This window comes from Scyliorhinus canicula, chromosome 3 (assembly GCF_902713615.1).
Source record: "Scyliorhinus canicula chromosome 3, sScyCan1.1, whole genome shotgun sequence".
Lineage (NCBI taxonomy): Eukaryota > Metazoa > Chordata > Chondrichthyes > Carcharhiniformes > Scyliorhinidae > Scyliorhinus > Scyliorhinus canicula.
This window is the reverse complement of record NC_052148.1, coordinates 77,416,858-77,444,448: the sequence shown is the minus strand read 5'-3', so window position 1 is coordinate 77,444,448 and position 27,591 is coordinate 77,416,858. Positions and strand designations below refer to the sequence as shown.

Genomic DNA, 27,591 nt, shown 5'->3' with positions numbered 1-27,591 from the left:
CAGCGAAAGCTGCCGGGATTCTCAATCAGCAGCGGCTGCAGCTGGCATGGGAGAAATTGGGGCGGGGCCCCAGTGGGCACTCGCCACATCCCTGTCACATGTAAAATTGCAGTGGGATGGAGGTAAGTGGGTAAGCACCAGGAGAGGTTACCACAGTAATACACGCAATTTTATGTCCCCACCTATCTGCAAGGAATGCTTGTGGGAAGGTCTATATTTCAGCTATGTAGGAACATTGGAACATATGACTTAGGAGCAGGTGTAGGTCATTAGGCCCTTCAAGCCAGCACCGCCAGTCAGTAACATCATGATCTGATTATGGACTCAACTCCACTTTCCCCATCCCCATCTGCCGCCCATAGCTCTTGACACTTTTCATAAATCAACATAGATCAAGAATCTACAGAGCAGAAGGAGGCTATTCAGCCCATTGAGTCTGCATCGGCCCTTGGAAAGACCACCCTGCTCCACCCTATCCCCATATCCCACCTAATCTTTTTGGACACTAAGGGGCAATTTAGCATGGCCAATCCATCTAACCTGCACATCTTTGGACTGTGGGAGGAAACTGGAGCACCCGGAGGAAACCCATGCAGATACGGGGAGAACGTGCAGACTCCACACAGACAGAGACCCAAGCCGGAATCGAACCTGGGACCCTGGGGCTGTGAAACAACGGTACTAACCACTGTGCTACCATGCTTCCCACTATGTCAGACCTTTGTCTTACAAAAGTCTCCATAACTCTGCCTTGAATAACTTCAATGACCCCATCCCCTGAGGAAAAAAGCTTTTTGTAAAAACAACAGTAGAACAGAATAAATCTTAAATGGTGAAAGGTTGGGTGTCCTGGGTGTTGTTTTTAATGAGTCACTAAAAGTTAGCATGCAGGTGTAAAAACCAATAAAGAAGGCAATTGGTTAGTTGACCTTCATCGCAAGGGGATTTGAGTACAGAAGTAAAGATGTCTTGCTGCAATTGTATGGAGCCTTGGTGTGATTGCAACTGGAGTATTGTGTACAGTTTTGGCCTCCTTATCGAAGGAACAACATACTTGCCATAGAGGGAATGCAACGGAGGTTCACCAGACTAATCCCTGAGATGGTGGGATTATTTTAAGCGGAGAGATTGAGGAAACTGGGCCCCTAGCGTCTCGAAAGATGACGGGTGGTGCCATTGAAATGTACAAAATTCTTACAAGGCATGACAAGGTAGATTAGATTAGGCCGCACAGTGGCACAATGGTTAGCTCTGCTGCCTCACAGCTCCAGAGTCCTGGGTTCAATTCCGGCCTCGGGTGACGGTCTGTGTGGAGTTTGCACTTTCTCCCCGTGTCTGCAAGGTTTCCTCCGGCTGGCTCCGGTTTCCTCCCACAGTCCAAAGATGTGCAAGTTAGGTGGTTTGGCCATGCTATGTTGCCCCTTCATGTCCAAAAGGTTAAGTGGGGTTATGGGGATAAGGTGGTGGTGCGGCTTAAGTAGGGTGTTCTTTCCAACCACTGCTGCAGACTCGATGGGCCGAATGGCCTCCTTCTGTACTGTAAATCCTAAAAAAAATGATGTGGGGCTGGGTTCTCCATAGCCCTACGCCAAAATCGTGGTCGGCAATCGGGCGCAGAATGGATTCCGATGCCGGAATTGGTGACGATGGCGGTCCGCCATGCTCAGCCCCCTCCAAACCGGCATCACGTGACATGCGCCACGTGTCACTCCAATGCCGTTGGTGCATCATCGGCCAGCACTGCCCCCGGTAGGCCGAGATGCTCTGCCCCGATAGGCCGAGTTCCCGACGGCGTGGGCCACGTGTGGTCCCAGTGGTCGGGAACACGGCATGCTGGCTGCGGACAGTGTCCAGCGCTGCCACGTTCATCCAGGATCCATGCCGCTGGCTGGGGAGGCTTCTTCTAGGGCTGGGGGGACTGGTAGGCGGAGGCCGGGGGTGTGGGCTGTGGGTTCGCGATTGGCGGGTGAGGGTTCAAGCACCGTGTTTTACAACACGATCGGTGCATGTTTTCAGCCTGGCGCATGCGCGCCCCGGATCCGGCCATTCTCTGGCCGTTTTCGGCGTGATACACGGGAGCTTTATGCGGCGCTGGTGCTAACCCCTCGCCGGTACTGGAATCGGTGAGGGGATCGCGTCGATGTTCCTGCCATGAGCCTCCTGCGGATTCTCTGTTAATGCTGGCACTTAACCTCATAAGTGGAGAATCCAGCCCATGATGTTTCCCCTGGCTGGTGAGTGTAGAACTAAAGGACATCATCTCAGAATAAGGAGCAGGTAATTTAAGACTGAGATGAGGAAGAATTTATTCACTCAAAGATGGTGAATCTTTGGAAGTCTCTATCCCAAAGGGCTGTGGAATCTCAATCATTGAGCATGTTCAAGAAAGAAATTGATAGATTTCTGGAAATTAATGGCTTCAAGGGCTCTGGGGACAGAACAGGAAAGTGGCATTGAGAAAGATGATCAGCTGTGATCTAACTATATGGCGGAGCAGGCTCGATGGACCAAATGGCCTTCCCCTGATCCTATGCTTCAATGATCCTATGAGAATTCCACAGAATAACAACTGTTTGAGAGAAAGAAATTGTCCTCATTTCCATCTTAAACAGTGCACCATAGTTATTTTCTCCCCACAAGAAACAATGTCATCCTAGAATCCTTCGAAACGCAATTGGAGCAGATTCAACCTAACCAATCCCCTTAATCCCAGGCATGAGTTGAATGAACCTTCCCTGAACTGCATCTAATCCAATGATTGTTTTTCAAATAAGGAGGCCAAAACTATACACTCGGTACACCTGGCTGAAGATTATTGCAAATGCTTCAGCCTTATCTTTTGCACAGATGTGCCGCACTCCCCCCATCATTGAGGATGGGGATATTTGTGGAAACTCCTTCTCCAGTTTGTTTAATTGTCCACCACCGTTCATGACTAGATGTGGCAGGACTGCAGAGCTTAGATCTGATCCATTGGTTGTGGGATTGCTTAACTCTGTCTATCACTTGTTGCTTATGCTGTTTGGCATATAAGTAGCCCAATGTTCTGTCCAGTTCAGATACTTTCAATCAGTTCACTTACTCAAAGGTTTTACCGAGGTGTTTTACCTAGGTGTCTTTTAATAGCGAGGAGACAAAAGGACAAACACAAATACACATTGAACAAATAAAGAAAAATCATTATTAAACAAAGTTAACCCGTAAATTAACTTAAGTATATATACAATAAACACCCAAGATTCAGTTATACTATCTGCAAAGATAGTCTGGTCGAAGGGTAGGTCTGATTCCTGAGTTCCTCTGGTTCGTTGTCACAAAGATGGGTCTCGCTGGCATCTTCTTCCTTCCTTCCTCCCTGGTCAGTCTTCAGATGGTCAAGGTCACCTCCCACGTCGAGTCTTCGCTATCGATGTGCCCAAGTGTATATTTTTATCCCATTTTCCTTCGCTCCCTTTTGCCACTTCCTTTGGCCTCCTGGCAAAAAGGCTTTGGCAGGGGTTCCCAGCACCCAATGGTCCGGTTGAAGACCTGTTGATTGGACACCAGGGCCCACCGCATGTGTCCATTTTCGATAATGTGGCCTGCACCTACTCCCTGCCAAATAAGGATGGGAACTCGGGATGCCCAGGGGAGTGGCTCAATCTGGGCTGCAGACAATAGACCGGTGCATATCAATGTGTGCTATGAACTCTTGCTGGACGATTGACAAGGCAGGTCCAGACATGCCCAAGACTCTTGGGCAAGCCTGAATTCCCAGCAGGCTATTTGCTGGAGCTGACTGTAGTTTAATTTAAAGGGTCCAATTCTTTAATTTAGGATATCCAATTTTATTTGCGCTCAAAACTAGGCCTGTTATGTCACCACACTGTGTTATAGCTTCACCAGGTTTACACCTCATTTTTAGATATGCTCGGTGTTGCTCCTGGCATGACCTTATGAACTCTTCATTGAACAAAGAATTGGCTTTGTTGCAATGGGAGATATGCCGAGCCATGAGGTTACAGATTACGGTTGAGTGTAATTCTGCTGCTGATGATGGACAACGACTCTTGGATACCCGGCATTGAGTTGCTGGATTTGTTTGCAATCTGTCTGATTTAGCATGGTGGGAGTGTCACACAACACTACGGAGGGCATCCTTAATGTGAAGACAGGACTTTGTCTCCACAAGGACTATACAGTGGTCACTCCTACTGATATTGTCATGGACAAATGCATCTGTGGCAGGCAGTTTGGTGAGGATGAGGTCAAGAATTTTTTTCCCTCTTGTTAGTTCCATCACCAAGTGGATAATTTCCCATTTTCCTACATTTCTCTCCATCTACAAAGTTTTTGCCCATTCACTTCAACTGTCTATATTTTTTATAGCATCTTCTTCTTCTTTTGACAACTTACTTTCCCACCTTTCTTGGTGTCATTGGCAAATTAACAACCATAAATTTGGTCCTTTCATCCAAGACACTGATGTATATTGTAAATAGTTGACACCCCAGCATTGATCCCTGTGGCACTCCACTAATTACAACTTGCTGAACTGTAAAAGACCCAACACTCCTTACTCTTTGCTTCCTGTTAGCTAACCAATTCCTGATCAATACTAATACCTTAACCCTTATACCACAGTAACCTTTGATGTATCGCTTTATCAAATAATTTTTGGAAATCCAAGTACACCACATCTACAGGTTCCTCTCTATCCATCTTGCTTTTTACTTTCTCTGGCCTTACCTGCGAGTGCACTCTTAAGTTTGTTCATTCTAGCCATCATTGCTCAAATCACCATCCTGTTCAAGTACATTTTGATTTACTACATCTCCTCTCACATGCTCTCTTTCCCCCACATTTTAGTTTAAAGTCCCCTCTGATGTCCTAGTTATACGACTCACCAGACGCCAATTCCAACAAGGTTCAGGTGAAAACTGTCCAAAAGGTACATCTCCCACCTTCTTCAGTTGCCAGTACACTATGAATCAAAACCCACACCAATCTTTTGATTTTTAACACCCTTTTTAACTTGTCCTGCCACCTTGAAATACTTATGTATATACCCCCAGATCTCTATGATCCTGCACCCTCTTTAAAGTTGCACCATTTTGTTCATGTTACTTCACCATATTCTTCCTGCTGCAATGAATCATTTCAAACTTCCTTGCATTAAATTTCATCTGTCACATGTCTAGCACTTTCATCAGTTTGTCTATGTCCTCCTTACTGTTACTTTCCTCCTCATTACACTTTCAAATTGTAAGATAGCTGCAAATATGAGCACAGCACGGTAGCACACATGGCTAGCACTGTGGCTTCACAGCGCCAGGGTCCCAGATTCGATTCCCTGCTGCATCACTGTCTGTGCAGAGTCTGCACGTTCTCCCCGTGTCTGCGTGGGTTTCCTCCGGGTGCTCCGGTTTCCACTCACAGTCCAAAGACGTGCAGGTTAGGTGGATTGGCCATGATAAATTGCCCTTAGTGACCTTAAAGGTTAGGAGGGGAAAGGGTGGAAGTGACGGCTTAAAGTGGGTCGGTGCAGACTTGGTGCATCTATGTAATTATGCCCTTTATATCAAACCCCAAATCATTAATCTATATCAAAAATAGCAGTGATGCCAATACCGACTCCTGGGGCATACCACTGCACACATCCCGCCAATCTGAAAGATAATTGTCCACCAATACTCGGTTTACTCTTCCTCAGCCATCTTTGTAACCATGTAGCCACTGCCCCTTGAATTCCTGAGTTTCAAATTTATAACAGTTCTATTATGTGGTACTTTACCACATGCCTTTTGAAAGTCCATATACCCAACATCACCACTCTACCCTCTTCATTCCTCACGATTACGCTATCAAAGACCTCAATCAAATAATCAAACGCTATTTCCTTCAACTAATCCATGCTCACTTTCATTGACCCATATCTTTTTCAAGTGGCAATTAATTTTGTCCCAGATATTGGATTGGCTTTTCCCCTTCGATTCGGGAACCATAGCCGGGATTTTCCTCTACCCAGCGGGGCGGGGGGTCCCGGCATGTTGGAGTGGCATGAACCACTCAGGCGTCGGGCCGTCCCAAAGGTGCGGAATTCTCTGCACCTTTAGGGGCCAAGCCCTCACATTGAGGGGCTAGGCCCGCGCCGGAGTGGTTCCCATTCCGCCGGCTGGCATGAACGGCCTTTGGTGCCACGCCAGCAGAGGCCAAAAGGACATGGCCGGCGTAAGTCCGCGCATGCGCCGGAGCGTCAGCTGATGTCATACCGGCGCACGTGCAGGGGAGGGGGTCTCTTCCGCCTCCACCATGGTGAAGACCATGGCGAAGGTGGAAGAAAAAGAGTGCCCCCAAGGCACAGGTCCACCCGCCGATCGGTGGGCCTGGATCGCGGGCCAGGCCACCGTGGGGGCACCTCCCCGGGGTCAGATTGCCCCGCACTCCCCTCCTGGACCACGGCGCCCACTCGCGTCACCAATCCCACCGGTCAGGTCGGCGGTTTAATCCACGCCGGCGGGAGAGGCCTGTCAGTGGCGGGACTTCGATCCATCGCGGGCCGGAGAATCGCTGTGGGGGGCCTGCCAACTGGCGCGGGGGCCTACCGACTGGCGCGGCATGATTCCCGCCCCCGCCGAATCTCGGGGGGGGTGCGGAGAATTCAAGACACGGCGGGGGCGGGCTTGATGCCGGCCCCAGGCGATTCTCCGACCCGGCGGGGGTCGGAGAATCCCGCCCCATGAGAGTGGCCAGTTACTGACACCACATTCCTGACTTCTGAATATTGGGGAACTCTCATGAGATTTTGGTCCTCAGGAGTCAGGGTCAAGGGGAAGTCAGGAAGGGGCATGGGGCTAATGGAAGGGATATGGAATGGACATGCGGGTAGGAGTGAGGGTACGTTGATAGAGGGAATATGTAGGTTGTACGAGACAGCATGGAGAGAGAAAAGGGAATAAAGGGTGCATTTGTAAGACTTTTAAAATTACCTGTTAAAAGGTTCTAGACTCCAAAGTAGATTTCTCCCAAGGTTCACACACTGATTTATCTGGTAGGGTTCCGCAAGCATCTAAATCCCTTCCGTCCCAATGAGTCAGAGAATGTGTGTTTGGGGTCACGACCTGACATGTTTCCAAACTAAGAGAAAATGGTATGGGTCTGAAATGGAAACGGAAGTTTGAAATTCTGGCCTCACAGTACTCATTTTACCCACTCCCGACTCAATTCTGTGCAGATGCAGAAGGGGAACGTCGAGCCCAATTGTCTCTAAAAACGTCTCCACCAGCATGTCAGAGTGTCTGGCCTGTCATTACCAGGTGTTGAACTGTTGGGCAACATTTGCGACCCTTTGGCATCACTTCCAAGAAGGATTAGAATATAGTGGCTACAGCTTCTACACTTTGCACCCTCACTTCCCTCAACAACAATGTCAGGTGCATTCCATCAAATCTATTGACCTTTCTAATTTGAATGGAATCAACCTTTCAAAGACCCCTGGCTGGATTCTCCCAAAATGAGACTATTTCCCCATGCCGGCGTAAAAACCATGGAGTTTTACTCCCGAGATTCCTAGAAAAAAGTTAGACGAATTCAATGCCATGTAGGGGCTAGCAGGGACCCGGAGTGAATCTGGCAGATTTTGCTGCAGATAGGTGCGGGGGGCACCTCCGGATCAGAGGCCGTACATGCGCACGGCGGTGACCTCCAGTGGTCCTGCCATGCTCCATGGCTACTTGGGCTGTGGAGCCAACAGAAAAAATAAACCCTGATCGACCGTGCGCCCGAGCCTCATCACCCGCACATCTAATCCCCGGCGCCTATAAGGCCCCCCATGGTCTCCGATGCGTCCGCTCCCAACCAGGGCAGCCATGGACTGATTCCACAGCTGCCATGCGAGCATCCCGACCGGCAATAGGTGGTTAGTTCCACGCCGTCAGGAACTCGGCCGGTCGGGAGCGGAGGTTGGCTGAGCGGGCCTCTGGCAATGGGCCCCAGGCTGCGCGGTGTACTCCACGATGACCTCAAATTTCAGGGCCCGGAGGACCAGCGCCATGCCCAATTACGGCATCAAAGCTGATACTCCGCCCCCCCACCGGCTGTGATTTCGGCGGGGGGGCTGCGGAGAATCCAGCCCCTCTTCTTTATCTATTTTTATCTCTTTCAATTTTTCTCTGGCATCACCTTTTAATGTGACACTGGTAGCATCGAATTTTTTGGTGAAGAAATGAAAAGGCATGTTTTTTCCACGGAAATTAGATGCAGTTTTAGGGCACTGAAATATATTGCTTTCATGCTAAAATCAGCTGCTCAACACACTGATTGAAAACAAAACTGTTCATCCTGCAACAAAATGATATTATAGTAAAAATGTAATTGTATGTAATCTACTCTCCACAGTTGGAGAAATGCTACATATAGCTTTTCGGACACCAAGCTGATAGCTTCTGAAGAATGACTTAACTAGTAAATAAATCATCATCTAAAAGTAGAAGTAAAACAAAATAGAAGGATGGTGCTCTTCTGTGCTGCTTTTGGATTGGTGCCAGTTGACTGAATGCACAAATGTGCATATTGTCAATTTTGTGGAAATAACATTCACAGTACACAAGTGCCAGGCAATGATCATCTCCAACAAGGGAGAATGTAATCATCGTCCCAAGATATCCAATGGCATTATCATCGCTGAGTCCCCAAAATTAAGAGCCTCGGGGGTTACCATTGATCAGAAACTGAATTGGGCCAGCCATATAAATACTGTGGCTACAAGAGCAAGTCAGAGGCTAGGAATTCTACAGCAAGTATCTCACCTCCTGACTTATCAAAGCCTGTCTACTATCTTCAAGGCACAAGTCAGGAGTGCCTGGATGAGTGCAGGACAACACTCATGAAGCTTGACACCATTCAAGAGAAAACAGTTTGCATAATTCCTATCCCATCCACCAATTTAAACAAGATACCTCCATCACTGATGCACAGTGGAGCAGTATGTGCCACATACAAAGTTCACTGCAGTAACTCACCACAGCTTCTTCAACAGCACCTTCCTAATCCACAACTTCTACTCCCTAGAAAAAAGGACATTAGACACTTTGGAACATCACCAGCTGCAGGTTTGTCTCCAAGCCACACACCGTCCTGACCTGGAACTATATCCCTTCAGTGCCCCGGAGTCAAAATGCTGGAACTCGCTTCCCAGTAAAAGCTGTGTATAACGGAGGTCTAAATGGAGGACACTGGTATCATTCATATAGGAACGGGCAATTAAGAGGTAATAGAAATGGTGGAACATGGAACAATCAGCATCATTAGCAAAACGATACTCAACAAACACTTGGGATTGAGGGCAGACAAGTCCCCAGGGTCTGATGGCCTATATCCTCGGCTGTGAAAGGAAGTGGCAGCAGAGATAGTGGATTCATTGGTTAAAATATTCCAAAATTGGTTGGACATGGGAACGGTTCCAGTGGATTGGAGAAATGCTAGCATAGCACCCTTATTCAAAAAGGGAGGGAGACAGAATGTGGGAAATTACAGACCAGTTAGTTGAACATCTGTTGTTGGAAAATTGTGAGAATCAATTGTCAAGGATGTAATATCAGAGCATTTGGAAAGCCAAAGCACTATCCATCAGAGTCAGCATAGTTTTATGAAGGGCAAATCATGTTTGACTAATTTGATAGAGTTCTTTGAAGATGTAACAAGCAAAGTGGATAATGGGGATCCTGTGGATGTAGTATATCTGGACTTCCTGAAGGCTTTTGATAAGGTGCAGCATAGAAGGTTAATTCACAAGGTGAGATCACATGGGATTAGGGGTAACTTATTAGCTTGGATAGAAGACTGGCTGACGGATAGAAGACGGAGAGTCATGATAAATGGGTCTTTTTCTGGATGGCAAGATGTAACTAGTGGAGTACCACAGAGTTTGGTCCTTGGGCCCCAGCTATTTACACTCTATATAAACCACTTAGATGCAGGTTCTATAGCCAAATTCGCAGATGACATAAAAATAGGTGGGACAGTAAGTTGCAATGAGGAAATAATAACCATACAAATGCATATAGATAGGTTCGGAGAGTGGGTCAAAATGTGTCAGATGGAGTTTAACATGGATAAGTGTGAGGTCATACATTTTGATCGGAAAAATGGGAAGGCAACTTATTATCTAAATGGGGAGAGACTTTGGGATGCTCTGATGCAGAGGGATCTGGGAATCACAGAAATGTAGCATGCAGGTGCAGCAGCTAATAAGGAAAGCAAATGGAATGTTGGCATTTATAGCAAAACAAATGGAGTATAACGGTAAGGAAGTGTTGTTTCAACTATAAAGGCATTGGTGAAACCACACCTGGAGTATTGTGCATAGTTTTGGTCCCCTTATTAGAGTAAAGATGTAATGACATTGGAGGCCGTCCAGAAGAGTTTCACTCGATTAATTTCAGAGATGAGAGGTTAGTCGTATAAGGAGAAATTGAACAGGTCAGCGCTATACTCTCTGGAGCTTAGAAGAATGAGGGGCAATCAAATTGAGGCATACAAGATGCTACAAGGTATGGATAAAGTAGATGTGGAGCAGATGCTACCTCTTGTGGGACATTCTACAATGAGAGGTCATAATCCTAGAAGAAAAAGACAGCAAATTTAAAACAAAGATTTTAAAAACTAATAAATTCAGAGTACCCAATTCATTTTTTTCCAATTAAGGGGCAATTTGGCATGGCCAATCCACCTACCCTGCACATCTTTTGGGTTGTGGGGGCGAAACCCACGCAAACACAGGGAAAATATGCCATCTTCAGAGCCGGGATTGAATCTGGGATCTCAGCGCCGTGAGGCAGGAGTGCTAACCACTGTACTACCGTGCTGCCCCAATTTAAAATAAAGATGAGGAGAAACTACTTCACCCAAAGGGTTGTGAATCTGTGGAATTCGCTACCCCAGAGTGTGGTGGATGCAGGGACAGTGAGTAAACTTAAGGAGGAGTTAGACTGATTTTTAATTGGTAATGAGTCGAACGGGTATGGAGAATGGGGAGGACAGTGGAGTTGAGGCCATTATGGGATCAATCATGATCACATTGAAGGTGTTTAAGCTCGGGAGGCTAAATTGCCTATTCCTGCTCTTCATTCATGAGTTCTACGGAGGAGATGCTGTGGCTGATTTTGCAATCCATCTCTTGGTCTGTAGCATTGCAGTAAAAGATGAGGAACATATCAGCCATGATTCGAAGGACCGAATGGGCCAATTCTGTTCTTATATCTTATGAAAGTATAATGAACAGTTGCCATTTGAAACCAAAAAAAGGGGAAAATGAAAGTAAAAAAAGGGGCGGCATGGTGGTACAGTGGTTAGCACTGCTGCCTCACAGCACTAGGGACACGGGTTCAATTCCAACCTCAGATGACTGTCTGTGTGGAGTTTGCACATTCTCTCCGAGCCTGCGTGGGTTTCCTCTGGGTGCTCCAGTCTCCTCCCACAGTCCAAAGATGTGCAGGTTAGGTGGATTGGCCATGCTAAATTGTACCTAAGTGTTCCAAGGTTAGGTGGGATTACAAGGATAGGGCCGGGGATTGGGTCTGTGTAGCGTGATCTTTCAAAATGGTTGCTGCAGACTCGATGGGCCGAATGGCCTTCTTCTGCACTGATTTCTGCACTGATTTGATTCTATGAAAACCAAAGCATTTAAATAAGAAAGAAACAAAATGAGGGACAAGATTATGTTCTGAAGTTGTTGAATTTGAGTCCGGAAGATGTCCATATGAAAGCATGGTGGAGAACTAAAGTGACAGGAGACCAGAAGCTTATGATCATGCTTGCAGACTGAAGCGAGGTGTTCTGGAAAGCAGTCAACATTTGGTCTCCCCAGTGTATAGCAGACTGCATTGCGAGCAGCATGTTTGTATCAAATTCCATTTTAACAGAGCCGTTGATCCATTTTAAATAAACACATTAGCCTGCCTATTAAAATAGCAAAGAATGGAATTTGCTACAAATGCTCATACGAGATCACACAAACCAGATTCCACACTCACATTTCCGAATGGTTGTCACGTTGGCATGGTGATCGGGCCTCATAAAATACTTTGATTTCTGAACTGGAAAATATTTTTAAAATTAAAAATTAAAATTAAAATGTAGAAACCAGTAGTTGGTAAGGGCCAACAAAACCGCAGTAGTATATTCATGTTGATTTTAGGGATCTGAAAACATAGATATTTTTATTAATTAGCATTTTAATTTGAATTAGCTCCAAGTGGGTCCGAAGAGTTGTGGCATTTGTTTGCCCAATAAAACCTCCTAACAAGCTTCGCTCTCACCTTTACCGCCGCATGATTTTTCTATTCTTTGAAAAAATGTTGGGCAGGAATCTCCGGTCTCCCAGCTGTGTGTTTATCGGCGGCGGGATATGGCGCGCTGTTCGAAAGTGGCGGAATTCTCTGCTCCCGTCGCTATTAATGGGATTTCCCATTGAAGCCTCCCCACAACGCCAGGAAACCACAGGCGGGGTGCGCTGCCGGCGCAAACAGAGAATCACACCATCAGCGAACCACCGGAGAATTCCGGCTGTTACATTTCTCCACATGGAGACGTACGGTCAAAGGAGAAAGTTGAGAGGGTTGAGTTGAAATACTTTCTAAAAACTGGCCTTGGAAGGTCTTGACACCATGCACAGTAATTAGCAGTATTAAACTACATCACCTCACACTGTTAGGATCCCTTTGAGTTAGTTAGTGCAGGAAAATGACATTGTTTTAACATTTTAAAACCTGGCATGGAAACTGTATTGTAGCTAAATTTTCTGACGATACAAAGATAGGTAGGAAAGCAAGTGGTGAGGAGAACATAGAGTCAGCAAAGGGGTAGAGTTAAGTGAGTGGGCAAAAATTTGGCAAAAGAAGTATAATACGGAAAAATGTGAGGTTCTCCACTTTGACAGGAAGAATAGAACAGCAGAACGTTATTTAAATACGTAGAGACTGCAGAGACCTGCAGTACAGGGGGATTTGGATGTTCTTGTACATGAATCATGGTAGCAATGGAAAGAATCCCAACTGTGCAGGAGGAGGCCATTTCCGACCTTCGAATGAGCACTCTACCCATGTTTACTCCCCCATCCACCTTGCCCTATCCCCGTTGCCCCGTAACCTAAACCCACATCCCTGGACACTAAGGGGCAATTTAGTAAGACCAATCCATCTAACCCACACATCTTTGGACTGTGGGAGGAAACCGGAGCACCCGGAGGAAATCCACGCAGACAGGGGGAGAACATACAAACTCCACACAGACAGTGACCTCAGGTCAGAATAGAACCCGGATACCTGGTGCTGTGAGGCAGCAGTGCTAACCACTGTGCCACCATGCCGCCCTAATTTGGAAGATAAATGGAATGTTGCCCTTGCTACAAGGGGGGTTGAGTACAAAAGTAATGAAATGTTGCCGCCACTGTACAGGGCATTGGTAAGAGCACACCAAGAGTATTGTGTGCAGATTTGGTCAGGTTACGTAATGAGGGACAATATTTGCATTGGAAAAATTCAGAGAAAATTCATGAGGTTGATTCTTGAGATGAAAGATTTGCTTTATGAGGAAAGGTTGAGCAGGTTGGGCCTATACTCTTTGGAGTTTTGAAGAATGAGAGGTGGTTTTGCAAGACTTTGAAGGGGTGGGGTTTGTTACATTTTAGGGATGTTACATTTTGAACTATGTTGGATGATTTCTATGGAAGTGCCATAAGAATTAATCATGCAGTCTGCATTCAATCTATTGTTTTTGATGTGTTTACCGGAATGTCACTAGGGATGGTCGACATTAAGTATGTTGAAAGACCAGAGAAGCTGTGGTTGTTCTGCTTCGAATAGGAAATGTTAAGATAAGGTTTAATAGAGTGTTCAAAACCATAAAAGGTTTTGATAGAGTAAATAGGAGAAACTGTTTCCACTGATGCCAAGAGGATTGTGATAAAATATTAGGAGAGGAAGAGATAGAAGGGACAATGTATAATGTGAAAGTTGAAAGGGGTAAGGCTAGCTATGGTTTGGGTAGACAAGTCACCTGGTCCAGATGGTTTGCATGCCAGGTTGCAGAAGTGGTGATAGTGGAAGGGCTTGCCTCAATCTTTAAATCTTCCCCAGAAATGAGAGGGAGGATGGGGGGAGGGTGCCATAGGATTGGAGAGTAGCAAATATGACACCCTCATTGAAGAAAGTGTGCAAGTACAGTCCTTGAGAGAATGCAAAGGATAATTACAAGAATAGTTCCAGGGATAAGGGATTTTAGCTACGTAGTTACTTTGGAAAGTCATAGTAGTTCTAATTGGAGCAAAGTCAAATGTGGGGAGATTTCATACAGTTACACAAGATTACGATGGACTTAAATAAGGTAGACAATGAAAAGCTCTTCCCATTAGCTAATGGTACAAGGATTAGGAAACACAGGTTTAAGATTTTGGGCAAGAGAGGCAAGGGGAAGAACTTTATATAAAGTGAGTGGCAATGAACTGGAACTCACTGCCTGTGACAGTGACGGAATCAGAAACAATCAATGATTTCAAAAGAAAATTGGATGCACATTTGAATAAAATAAACTTGTCGGGTAATAGGGATCGAACAGGAGAAATGACTGACTGGATTGCTCGGGAGGAGCTTTCATGGACTCGATGGGTTGAATGGTCTCCACCTGAGCCGTAAATTAAAGTAGGATTCTGTGACTTTATGGTTGGAAGTTTGGTAACCAGAAAATAGAGATTTATGATAATTGGGGTAAGAGATAGAGGTGAGATGGGGAGCACGTTTTTCGTGCAGGGTTGTTAACAGTTGAAACAGTTGCTCTCGTCTGGATTACACTGCCTGAAAGGATGATGGAAACATATTCAGCAGGAACTTTCAAAAGGCAATTGGATAAATATTTGGGGAGAACATTGCAGGGCAATGGCAAAAGAGCAGGAAAATGGGCTAACTGGATGATATTGGACACGATGGCCTGATAGCCTCTTTATTGGGCTGTGAGAATATGATTCTACACTTACCAAATTAGACTATTGTGTGTGACTTATCGATAATGCTTATTCAAACCACGGAAGTAGAGCTTACCTCTCCTGTGAAAATTTCAGCTATTTTGCTATTCCTTTTTGGCTGCACCTTCCACCTTTTCCCTATCTTTCCTCACACTTCGTTCCGGCCTCACCTTCAGCTGTGAAGTGCTTCAGACATTTTGCTGATAGTTTCCAATGAATTAAACTTAAATGTCACACTGCACTAGAATTAGCAATACTATGTCGGAAGTTTAGCCTTAAGCTCTGAGTAGGAGACTGCTGGCTCTCGAATTTGAAGGTGATTGATGGACATTCAGGCTGCAGCATAGAAATTCATAGCAGCCTGAGGAGAAGCTGAGAAGTTCCAATGGTAAGGCCCCCCCCCCCCGCCCTCGAATGCTGCCAGCCAATCAAAGGTGGGCACCCTTCCATCGTAGGCCAACCCAGCGGAAACACTGGTAGCTGCCCCACAAGAGGCCCCAAATCAGTGAGGGATCCAGGCCACAGGTAAGGATGAAGTGGGAGTCGCAGGGTAGGAGTTTCAGGGTGGTGGGCATGGACGAGGGGAGGAATGTGGAAGGGGGTCAGCTGCAAAGGTTTGGGGATGGGTCTCAGTGCCACCCCCACTGTTTCCCGATGCCAGGTCCCTCAATGAGACATTGAGTGCCTTTGAAACGTGGAAGTACCTCCACCCCCATCCCCAGGAGCCAGCAAGCAAAATACAACAAGGATTTGCTTTTTGGGCTCCCACAGGGTGAGTCCCCTATCTGCAGTTGTGGGATAAGGTCCGTAAGGGGGTATTAATTGCCCAGTTAAGGGATTCAGGATGTAGGGTGGGGGGGGGGGGGCACCAGGAACCCTCCCCCATGATTAAATGCACCCCCTGCCTCCATACTCGCCTTGGGGAGGGCATTAAATCTCACCCACAATGTTAAATGCAACTTGATATGTTTTAGAAGTCAAGTGTGAAAGCAATTAATAGTAATAAGTAGCAGTGGGATGGTAAATCTGAGCAGCTGCAATGAACTGCATTGACATTTCATTCGTCTTGCAATGGAGGCAAATTTTCTCTGTACATTCCTTTGATCTGCAAGCCTGGTGTGAGGGATTCTAGCTGCTAAATCCTGGACAAATATGTAGATGATGGCCAGAATTTTCCGGCCGTTGGGATTGACATTTCCCACCGGCAGCACACCCCCACCCATGGCTTTCCTGGTGGTGTGGTGTGGCTTCAATGGCAAATCCTATTGACAAGCGACGGGAGTACGGAATCATGCCACCGAAAAACACATGGCAGATGGACCGGAGAATCCCGCCCAATCCCACAACAAACATTTGGAGAGTAATCATTTGCGTTTGCAATACTAGGCAGCACATATTGAGAACTCAGGTTCAGCTGTGTCTGCTATTCAGACCATTGAAATTCAATGGGACATGTCCACATTTTTGACCTTAATCCTTCATGGCAGAATGAAGGTGGAAACTTATCTTTTCGCATAAGTATGTGTACCATTGTAATTTGGAAACCATTTAAACGGTTACTGGGTTCTCGTGCTTTAAAATGGCCAAGATAATATTCTGTTTAACTGATATGCTGTTTCATTTTCTTGTTTGTTTCATCAATAGCGGGGATCCAGTTATTGTTCCTTACTGACAACGCAAGGAAAATACCAGCTCTTTGCAAAGACTGGCTACTTTAAGGTACTAATCTCACTTCTGTCTCCAGTGTATCTGTTTACTTTGTGGCCATGATGTCAGACTTTGAAATGAACAGTTGTGGATGAAGATGAAGCAGGATTTGCAACAATACACCGGCAGCCACCGGAAATCCATAGCTGCCAGAAGCAACAAATCCATTCCCATTTTCAACTCAGAGTGAAATCTGCCCCTCAGATTTCTTTCATGCTCCAAAGTCCCAAGGGTGACCTCGGCCAGGATATCCATCTACAGGGTTTGTCACTGCAGAATGCCGTTCAAGGGCGTAGATAGAAAAAAAAAACCTGGCTATCACCTCTTACTCTCCCACATTTAAATGTGACCCCAAAAGGAAACAGTTTCTGTTACAACCCCCCTACAGGGACAAAACTTGTAATTGCATCTGATTCCCCTCCTCTAAATATTTTAAGTATATTGACAACTCAAAAATACTAAAGAATCAGCAACATGCTAAAACAGTCACAAAAATCAGTAAGATACTGAAAGCATTTACAAGACACCAAAAATCCCCCACCAGCTCTCAAACCAGCTGACATCCGCCACCCCAGCCCCGACGGTAGCCCATCATCGGCGGAAAGGCACCCAAATGAAAGGAAAGGACATACCAGTGCAAGGCATGTTGTGTGAGAGAGAAAACACCCCTCCCCTCCTCTCCAAAGAGGGGGCACAGTTGAACTCAAAACAGTTCCTTTAAACAAACCACCAACTACAAAGCTAGCATACGGCCACCTCTCCCCCACTCCCCCTCCCCTCATTCCCCTCCCCTCCCCAATGGTAGCCCCACATTGGTGGAAAGGCACCCAAAGAGCAGCACAGACCACTGTAAAAGGACACACCGAAATGGGGTATGGCAGGAGAGAGAGAGAGAGTGAACTTCCTTTACAAAAGAAAAAGACAAAATACGGAGCAACCACAAGAAACTCAACAAACAATTAAGTACAAGTCAAAGCTGCCAGAACTCAATCCAACGCACGCTCTCCTCCCCCACCCTCCCCGGCTCCAGCAACAACCCCACATCAGTGGAGAGGTGTCCACAAGCAGTACAGTTCACTAGAAAAGGATAGGCAGTTCACAGTTGAGGAGAGAGAGAGAGAATACCCCTTCCCCTCATTAGCACCAGGAGGAACCCCTCATCCTCCAATGCACAGAAGCAGGATGGCCGCAACTGGCGAGCACCACGTGCTTCAGAGTATGAGTTACTCAGGTGACTATGGGGGAGCTTCCTCACAGGATATAAACCCCGACCTGGAAGCAGTTCAAGAAAGATGACCCTGCAGTGATTGGAGAGTTGTGATTATAGTGACAAGTGCAGAACAAAGTGAGTTGTACCCTGTCAGCCTGGCCTCCCGTGGCATCTTTGTCTCTGTCTACAACAGTTTCATTGCATAATTAATCTAAATTCACTAAATTAAACATTTATACATTTACTGTCAGATGTTTTTCTTTGTCAAGCACCTTCTGAAGTGGTATTGGGATGGGATATTTCTACTCAGCTGTGATTATCTTTGTGATGTCACTTAGGAATCCCTTCCCAGTGGTTTCCTCCCACAGTCCAAAGATGTGCTGGTTAGGTGGATTAGCCAGGCTAAATTCCCCTTAGTGTCCAAAAGGTAGGTGGGTTGCTGGGTTACCAGATGAAGGCACGGGCTTAAGGGCTGGTGCAGACTGGATGGGCCGAATGGCCTACTTCTGCACCGTAGGGATTCTTGAATTCTAAGGGGTTTATTTTGGTACAGGATAATGCTTTAATAGTTCTTCCTCCAAACATAAATGCAACAGAAATGGAATTTTCTAGTTTTCTAGTTAATGGTAACTGGAAGCCGGTGATGGGAAAGGAGGAAACCTCCTATTGCTTCCTTGGATGAAAATGAAAGGATGAGGGAAACAATCTTATCTTGACTTAAAGCTGGAGACTATAAAATAATGAGACAGTTATCATTCAGAACCATCTCCATCTCTATGGTTCCTGGGACTGAAGCTGCAGTTTATAACATCACAGCTGTGTCACTGAAGGGTTTTGAAAGGTAAAAACATTTTCATAGTTTAGGTCTTGCCAGCGAAGCTGTTTCTGCTGGCAACAGAACCATGAGACCATAAGATGCCAGAGCAGAAGTTGGCCATTCGGTCCATCAACTCCACTATTCAATGAGACAGGGTGCACACAACCTGCTTTGAAATACCTGACATTGCTCTTCTTCAGCCAATAATAGACGAATGACAATAGTAAAATACAGCAGATGCTGGAAATCATAAACAAAAGCAGATAATGCTGGAACACCTTAGCGGGTGAGACTATATGGAGAGAGAAAAAGAATTGATGTTTCAGGTGGATGGCTTTTTATCAGAGTATTTTCAATGGGATTCTCCATCAGTGGGACTCTTCACCCTGCCAGCAGCACACCCACGCTGTGGGATGGTCCACAATGGGAAACCCCATTGGCCGGCTGCAGGAATGGAGAATCCCACTGTCAGCAGGGGCGCACCGCGCCAGGAAACGGGGCTGATGGAGAATCCCGCTAGTAATGATTTTTTTATTATAAGGTTCAGCCTAGACCCTTACTTCAATCATAGGGAAAACTCCAGAGCAGAGACCTGCCAGATATCCCATAAAGAAGACAGCAAAGTGGGACAAGAAGTGACTATATCTGTGCTTTGTATTGTCACAATTTTTGTGATCTGACATACTTTGTCCCTATACAGGTTTAGAGTAGGACATTGAAAATAAGTGGATTGTTGCAAGGTGGAGCAAAACAATAAATAAAGACAATGGGCGCGATTCACCACTCCTCACACCAGGTGGGAGAATCGCGGGAGGGCCGGGCGACTCACGACACGCCGTCCTGGCACCCCCCGCCATTCTCCCACCCCCCGCTCGGAGAATCGCTGCTCGCCATTTTTCACGGCCGTGCTCGGGAGGGGACTGGCCCGCGATCGTTGCCCACCGACCGTTGGGCCAGCGTCTCCAAGGGACGCACTCTTTCCCCTCTGCCACCGCGCAAGATCAAGCCGCCACGTCTTGCGGGGCAGTGGAGGGGGAAACGGCAACCGCGCATGCGCGGGTTGGAGCCGGCCAACCTGCGCATGCGCGGCTGACGTCACTTAGGCGCCGCTGTCGCGTCATTCCCGGCGGCCGAGATTTACGGAACGCCGCTCCTAGCCCCCTGGGGGGGAGGGGGGGTGAATAGGGTGAGAGGAGCGGCCTCCGAGGCCATCGTGAAACTCGGCCGAGTTCACGACGGCTTTCCCGATGCCGCGCGGGAGTGGAGACTCGCGCCCATTGTGTATCACATTTGTACAAAAATATCACATTAGTGTCTGACAGAGTGAGTATCATGTCCATTTGCAATTTCAGTATTGTTTTCATTAAGGCTTGTCATGCACACCTAAAGCTCCACTATCTGTCACAATTATTCAAACTGATGAATAATTTGAAGACCTCAAATGTTGGTCTTACTCTCATGATATAAAAGCACACGGGTTGAAGGAATGATTGCTGGTGCAGTATCAATAACAAAAGAAACATGATGTAAATTTATACATGAAGGAAAGTAGATGAAATACAAATAGCAATAGAAAGTGTACAATTAGGTGATGTCTTGTGCATGGTTTTACCTTGCATAATACCCTGTGGATAATTTCCATGGCAAATAACAGGAATAATGGATAATTGAGGTTCCATGGTTCTGCAATTTCAAAAGCTATTATCAGATGCTTAGAAATGGGTTTTAAAAAGCATATACCTAAAATGCTATGCTATTGTACCAACACATATGAATACTGTTGCAGCATTTATCCTCTACTGCAACCTTCTAATTTCCCTTCATTTTATTCAGTTGGATATTTTAGAAATGAAAGTATTTCTGAAGTTTTCATAATTTTAAACCTAATATAAAATTAAGAATTTATTTTAAAAAAAATAAGATTTTAATATTAATGTCCTGACTTTATTTTCTGAAGCAACGATTGATGAACTGAAACAGATGTTGCATTTCTCTGGATTCACTTGTTAACTAATGGGTTTCATGCATGAGAGAGAGCAGGCCTAAAGAAAGACTTGATACTGTAACCCACTCAAACTTCTCAAGCATTGTGAAAAAACCTTTGTGATACCCAGTAATTTGGCTATGATGTTGTTCATAAGTCTTCATAGGTTTTTATATGTATTTCAAAAGCACCCATATAAGTAAAAGGACTAGTGGAAAAATGCTTGTGAAAAATTATGCCTTTTCTCTATTTTCTCTAAAATCTGCCCAAGTCTTCCTCTTTTGCTCCTGGTATTCACGCAGAGGAGTGGACAATTTTTAAAAGTTAGTCTTGAGCTTTGTTATGTTGTTATGGGTCCCTTATGCTTGTGTCTTCTTTGAGTGCTAACATTGAGTTTGTTTAGGAGAATGAGAAGGAGTGGTTGTTCCGCTTAGAGTGATATGGGGGCAGAATGGGAGCTGATCATGAGAGTAGGTTGGCCTCTGACAGGCCTGCTGCCATTTCATGCTCAAAAGGCGAGTCTACCATTCTCAATTTCTACCATTCTCTACCTTCCCTTGGGGAGCTTTCAGCCAAGATGACTGACCGACAGCTCTCCTACCCACCCAGGCAAAGCGCTGCAGGGGCCAGAAGAGCAGCACCATGCCTGGGACTGAGTGCAGGAAGCCGATTGGTGGTATGTAGCAGGTGGTGGGGGAGAGTCGGGGTTGATCTGGAGGGGTCACGAGAACGGGTGTGGGGTGATTGGATAATTGGGGGATAGACTGGCAGGGGGGTAAGGTCCAGAGGCATCCTGTCCATGAAGGGAGGGCACCCCAGTCAGAAGGGAACATCCAATGGGAGCACCCCCTTCCCACCCAAGATCGAGACCAGTGAATTTTTTTCTATTTCCCACCCTCAGCTGTTCGGCGCCCACCAGCCTGAAAATTGAACCTGGCCAGGAAAAAGGGCGGGCTTTCCGTCTGCATATTAGCAGATTATTATAAATGCATCATTTCTCTAAAAACTAGAAAACAACTTGGAAAAATATATTTTCATGTTATTTGTCAATTAAAAAAATGTATTCTTGATGATTTAAATTAGACCTTTTGAATGCTTCTGAAAAACACTGATGTTTTTTTCCCTCCATTACAAGATACTTTATTTTATTTGTTTAATTAAAGTATTAATTGTTTCTTTTCAGGGTAATCTAGTTGCAATAAAATATGCGAACAAGAAAAGAATTGAGCTCACCAGACAAGTGCTGTTTGAACTAAAGCACGTAAGTGTGTAATGTCCTGTCAACATCGTTGGCAATGTTATCAGTGCCTTATCAGCTTGATCGCTAGTCATTATTTCTCTTGCAGATGCGGGATGTGCAGTTTAATCATTTGACAAGGTTCATTGGAGCCTGCATTGATCCACCGAATATCTGTATTGTAACAGAATATTGCCCTAGAGGAAGTCTTCAGGTAAGATGATGAGAAGTGAAAACTGAACCCATGGTCATTTCTGGTTGAAATATGTTTAGGCATCAAGCAGCTGGTTACAAGAAATTTGATTCTTAATTTCAGTTTCTAACAGGGATACAGCAGTTATATAATGAAAATAATCACTTATTGCGATGTATTAATCAATGATCAATGAACATATTCTGCTGTTGTGCTTTGAGACGTGAAAATTAATTATTGATATCCTTTTGCTGTCTATGCTTCAAACGCTGTGGCTGCAAAATTTGGTTGAATCAGGCCTATATTTTTAATGCTGAGGGTGTCGTTTTGGTTCCAAAATTGTATCCATGCAAATGTTTCAAACAGAAGGCATTTTGATTGGGCCGTTTGTGCAGATGTTGGGACTATACACTAGAAGTATGTGTTTGCCTGTTCCGCATCCTGAGAATTAATAAAAAAGATAGCTTCATGCACAAAGTGATGATGAACAAAGTGAGGACAGCCGAAATGAATAATGGGAATTAAGCAATGGACGCAGAGGAAGCAAATTCTTACTCACCCCGTGAAATCTGTAAGGTTGAAGCGATATATGAAGGATGCTCAATACATTGATGTGAATGAACCAGCCTCATAAATAAAGGAGGCCTCACTGGCTCTCCCAGCCTGTTTTCTTGCAAAAAGAAGGTCATAAATGTGTATCTGACCACCACAGAGGAATCTCTGACAAACTCTTCAACCGGAGATGCCTGAAATCCTCAACTAAGGTATCAGAGATGATGATACGGGAATTGTTGTTTACCAATGACAAGACGGGATTTTCAGGACACCCCCCCCCCCCCCCCCCCCCCCCCCCCGCAGTTTATTTTCCGGCGGCAATTGTGACTCGCCATAGGCCGCTGAGGGGATCTTCTGGTCCTGTCGATCTCAACAGCGTTTGCTTGCCCATCCCCCTGCTGGGGAACCTGATGCGGGAGGTCGCCTTCAGTGGAACTAGAAAATCCTGCCCCACATGTCCTTGTGTCACACTGTCAGCATGACCTTCAAAGGATCATGCACTGTGCTTCAGAACTGACTGATGACTGTCCGCTGATCAACAGTTTAAGGAAGACAGATATTCCATCAACCATTGCCAAATTCTAACTATACCCCTCCTATTATAACTGTCAATGACACAACCCTGAAGGCTGTAGCTAACTCCAACTGTCTCAGCAGCACAATTCTCAGAAATGTCTGCATTGACAGCGAGGTAGCAAATGAGATTACCAGAATAAGCTCAGTAAGAAGTCTTACAACACCAGGTTAAAGTCCAACAGGTTTGTTTCAAACACGAGCTTTCGGAGCGCAGCTCCTTCTTCAGGTGACTGGAGAGGTATGATCCAGAAACAGTTATATAGACAAAGCTCGTGTTTGAAACAAACCTGTTGGACTTTAACCTGGTGTTGTAAGACTTCTTACTGTGCTCACCCCAGTCCAACGCCAGCATCTCCACATCAGAATAAGCTCAGCATTTGCACATTTATGTAAAAGACTGTGGAGGAAACAAGGTATCAAACTAACAACAAATCGTACTGTGTATAAGGCTGTGGTAATACCTTTCCTCATATATATTTGTAAGATACGGGGTTTTGTCCGCAGGATCCATCTGGTTTTACGACTAGATAGTTAGCGCCACCAGCGCACCGATTCTCCGTCCAGTGGGGGGGGGGGGGGGGGCCTTGCAGCCGCGCAGCATAAAGCCCCTGGCTATACCTGCGGATACACCACAGAATGGCCGGGTCCGTGGCCGCGCATGCGCAACATGGTGCTGGCCGTGCGCGGACCCGACCTGCCAAATACTGTCCCCTGTAGCCAGACTCTCCAGCCCCGGACCACGCTGGAGCGTTTTACGATGGCATCATCTGGCCTCTAGGATCAGCGATCCTGCGCCGCACATGGGGCCAGTACGGCATTGGAGAGCCTCATGCTGCTCCAGCTACTGATATGGGCGTCACCATGGGCGGCGTGGGTCCGCGGATGCACCCACGGCTGGCGCGAGTTCGTGCATGAGTGCTACGGCTGGCGCGAGTTCGCGCATGCGCGAGTGTTGCCGTCTCCACGCGGCCCCGCGCAACATGGCGGAGACCTGCATTGGCCCGGCGTAGAGGAATATAGCCCGCCCGCCCGCCGATCGGTCGGCCCCGATTGCAGACCAGGCCATTGCCATCCCCCCCCGGAGTCGGATCCCCCCACCAGGCCACCCCCCGCAGCAATAACGCCGAGATCCTGCCTGGTAGGACCACACGAGAATGACGCCACCGGGACTTTGCCTAACTCGGCAAGCACTCGGCGCATCGCGTGGGAAGAATCGCCGGAGGGTGGGGGGGGGTAGAGGGTGCGTGCGTTGAGTTTTGCCTGAATGCTTGTGGAGCTGGCTTCACAAAGGACATTTGATGGTCCTCTCATTGCATCCAGAAGATGTGGTGGAGGTATTGCTGAAGGACTTTCTCTAGTGCATTATATGTTACTGGTACACCGTTTGGGGGCGGGATTCTCTGAGCCCATGCCGGATCGGAGAATCACCAGGGATGTGGGAAATTCCCGCCACGCCGCTCTGACGCCGGGAGGAGATTTTCCGGTAACCGCGATCGCTGCGGCACCGGTCGGGGGCCATACTAGCCCCCTGAAGACCGCTGAATTGCTGGGCCAGGAGGCTCGTTGACTCTGGTGTACACCATCCGGTGTTTACGCTGGCGTCAACACTTGGCCGGGATTTCGGAGAATCCCGGCCCAGGTCTCACAGCAGTACATGAATGTGGTGACAGCGTCTGCTCTATAGACAAGGAATTGCAGAGGTCTTTGTGTGGTGAGATAACCACTGTAGTTATGTGTACTGCAGTAGGGGGATGTATGCCTGTACCTGTAATACAGGTTCCTCCGGTCAGCCCCTGCCGGCTAGCTCCGCCCACAGGGAGCTTGTGTATAAATATGTATGAGAGCTGCTCAGACCCTCAGTCTACAGTTGCGGATGGAGGGACAACATCGTACAGCAATAAAGCCTCTATTGTACTAGTCTCTCGGCTTTGAGTATAATTGTTAGCGCCACACTTTGTTGTCAAGCAATCACTTCTGTCATTTGTAAATGTCTGAACTGGCATTGTAGCACAGTGGTTAGCACTGTTGCTTCACGGCACCAGGGTCCCAGGTTCGATACCTGCCTTGGATCACTGTCTGTGAAGAGTCTGCACATTCTCCCTGTGTCTGCGTGGGTTTCCTCTGGGTGCTCCGGTTTCCTCCCACAAGTCCCAAAAGACGTGCTGTTAGGTAATTTGAACATTCTGAATTCTCCCTCTGAGTACCCAAACAGGTGCCGGAATGTGGCGACTAGGGAATTCTCACAGTAATTTCATTGCAGTTTTAATGTAAGCCTACTTGTGACAATAAAGATTATTATGATTATTATGATCTATTGTTGGTTCTCCTCGTCGATGCCAACCCTTTGAGAGATGTGGCTGCTGAGCTTCGAGAAATGCTCAACATCGACCAGAGTCCCTCCTTCAATATAAATGGGAGGAGGAATATTTGGCTGACCGGTTGTGGGTTGATACAAGGTCTATTTTAGCAATGTGCCAGGCTCAGTTTCTTGTGTGTAGAATTCAAGAGACCAAGAGTGGTTAGCAAATCTGGTGTATAGTGGCAATGGCACTCCAGTCTTCTGCACAGTGTAAATCATGTATGTCTATGGTGCTCAATTTACTTTTGGCATAGAGACGACTTAAGTTAAACAGTTTTCCATCTACACATTATTTAATATTCACATCAGAGGGCAGTTGATCTTTGATGAGGTGAGTATTAGTGGCGCTATCGGATAGATTTTAAATAGTTTCGGTGCTATCACACAACTTTGCTTGACCTATTATGATCCCAGACCAGACCCCTGATGGTGGCTAGGATACTGGATCTAAGTCCTAATATTTTAGTTTATTTGTAAGTTTGTGCAGAAGGAATGATTCACTCCAGGAGTGATTGCATGCAGAAAAAGGTATTTGGTATATTTTTTTAAACCACTTACAATTATGCCTTAATTACTACTACTCAAATTCCCATTAAACAACAAGAAGACAAACATACAGCTCTCAATCTATTTTAAAAGCAGCATGACACACTTACATTATAAAACAGATTCAGCTCCCTTTAGAACCCCTCCAGACTACGGTGAATGTCTTCAAATGCTGGTTCCCCTGGCGTATTTCAGCTTCTTCCCTGTCCCCAGACAAGATTGTTCTGCTTTAATATTGTTACTCTTTTACAACTGTCCTACTGTGATAGAACTCAGTATGAGACAGATCAGACTTCACCCCCTCTCACTCCAAGCCTTTTTCAAAACTGACTCTCGAAAGTTAACTCAAAATGTCTCTCTGCATCCCTTGGCTCCACCCAGCAATGACCTCATCTCCCCAAACTGAAAAAAAAATGAACTCTGCAGGCTGCAAAGCACATTAATTCCCCAGGGACTTTCTCCAGTCAACCCACATTGCATTAGCCCAGACTGAAAAACCATATTATTTTGGTCAATTTCCCCTTCTGGCTCTCAGAAGCTCCCACGTCTTTACAAAACAAAATCATTTTCAAAAACAACATGACCACTGCAATCAAACACACTATACAACTAGGTTTTTAACCTTTTAATTGTCTCAACATTTAGAAGTCAATATTCCTAAAATCATTACAGACCTCAGTCTGGATTTTAAAGGCGCCTGTTTCAGATCTTGCACTCAAGATATTTGCAGTCATATTATCAGGATTGTGATGAAATTTCTTGGACATCCAAATCTTTGGAGCACCATCCAGAGTCTCATGATTTATTTAATTAAATGCTTTGGCCAGGTTGATGAAGGTTTCTCTGGAAAGTCTAAAGCCACACTATATTTTTGGGAGGATTTTGTTCACCACAGGACAGTAGGTGATTCAGGAGAATGGATAGCAGGATTTTCCCTGCCAGGGACACGAAGGAAAGACTCTGATAGTTTCTACAGGATGATTTATCTCCATTCTTGAAGGTAGTTACAATTGTCATATTCCTGAAGCTGGAAGAATGTTGGTGGGGGTGTTGTGAGTTGCTTTTCCTACCAAGTCTGTAGAATGAGTGCATGGAGTCCTAATGTGAGCAAGAGCCCATCAGCTTTAGAGAACTCAGCTGGAATGCCAGGAGGGTTGCACATCTAGTTGTTTTTCATCTGTTTGATTGCTTGTTGCAGCTCTCCCATTGTTAATAGTTCACCAATGGATTCTACCTCAGGGAACTGAGGAATAGCCTGGAAAATATCAACTCTACCCTGGTTGAGGACACATAGAAACAAAATAGGGGAAGGAGAAGATCATTCGGCCCTTCGAGCCTGCTTCACCATTCATTATGATCACGGCTGATCACCCAACTCAACAGCCTAATCCCGTTTTCCCTCCATATCCTTT

General features: G+C 46.0%; 1 protein-coding gene across 1 annotated transcript in view; it reads left to right on the top strand.

Moving 5' to 3' along the window:
* The window catches only part of LOC119962751 (atrial natriuretic peptide receptor 2), a 195,123-nt gene that overhangs the window by 68,431 nt on the left and 99,101 nt on the right, over window positions 1-27,591 (top strand). The window contains exons 9-11 of the mRNA XM_038790768.1: window positions 16,640-16,714; window positions 21,897-21,974; window positions 22,060-22,164. Coding sequence (XP_038646696.1) covers window positions 16,640-16,714; window positions 21,897-21,974; window positions 22,060-22,164 — 258 coding nt within the window. The remainder of the gene's footprint in view (window positions 1-16,639; window positions 16,715-21,896; window positions 21,975-22,059; window positions 22,165-27,591) is intronic.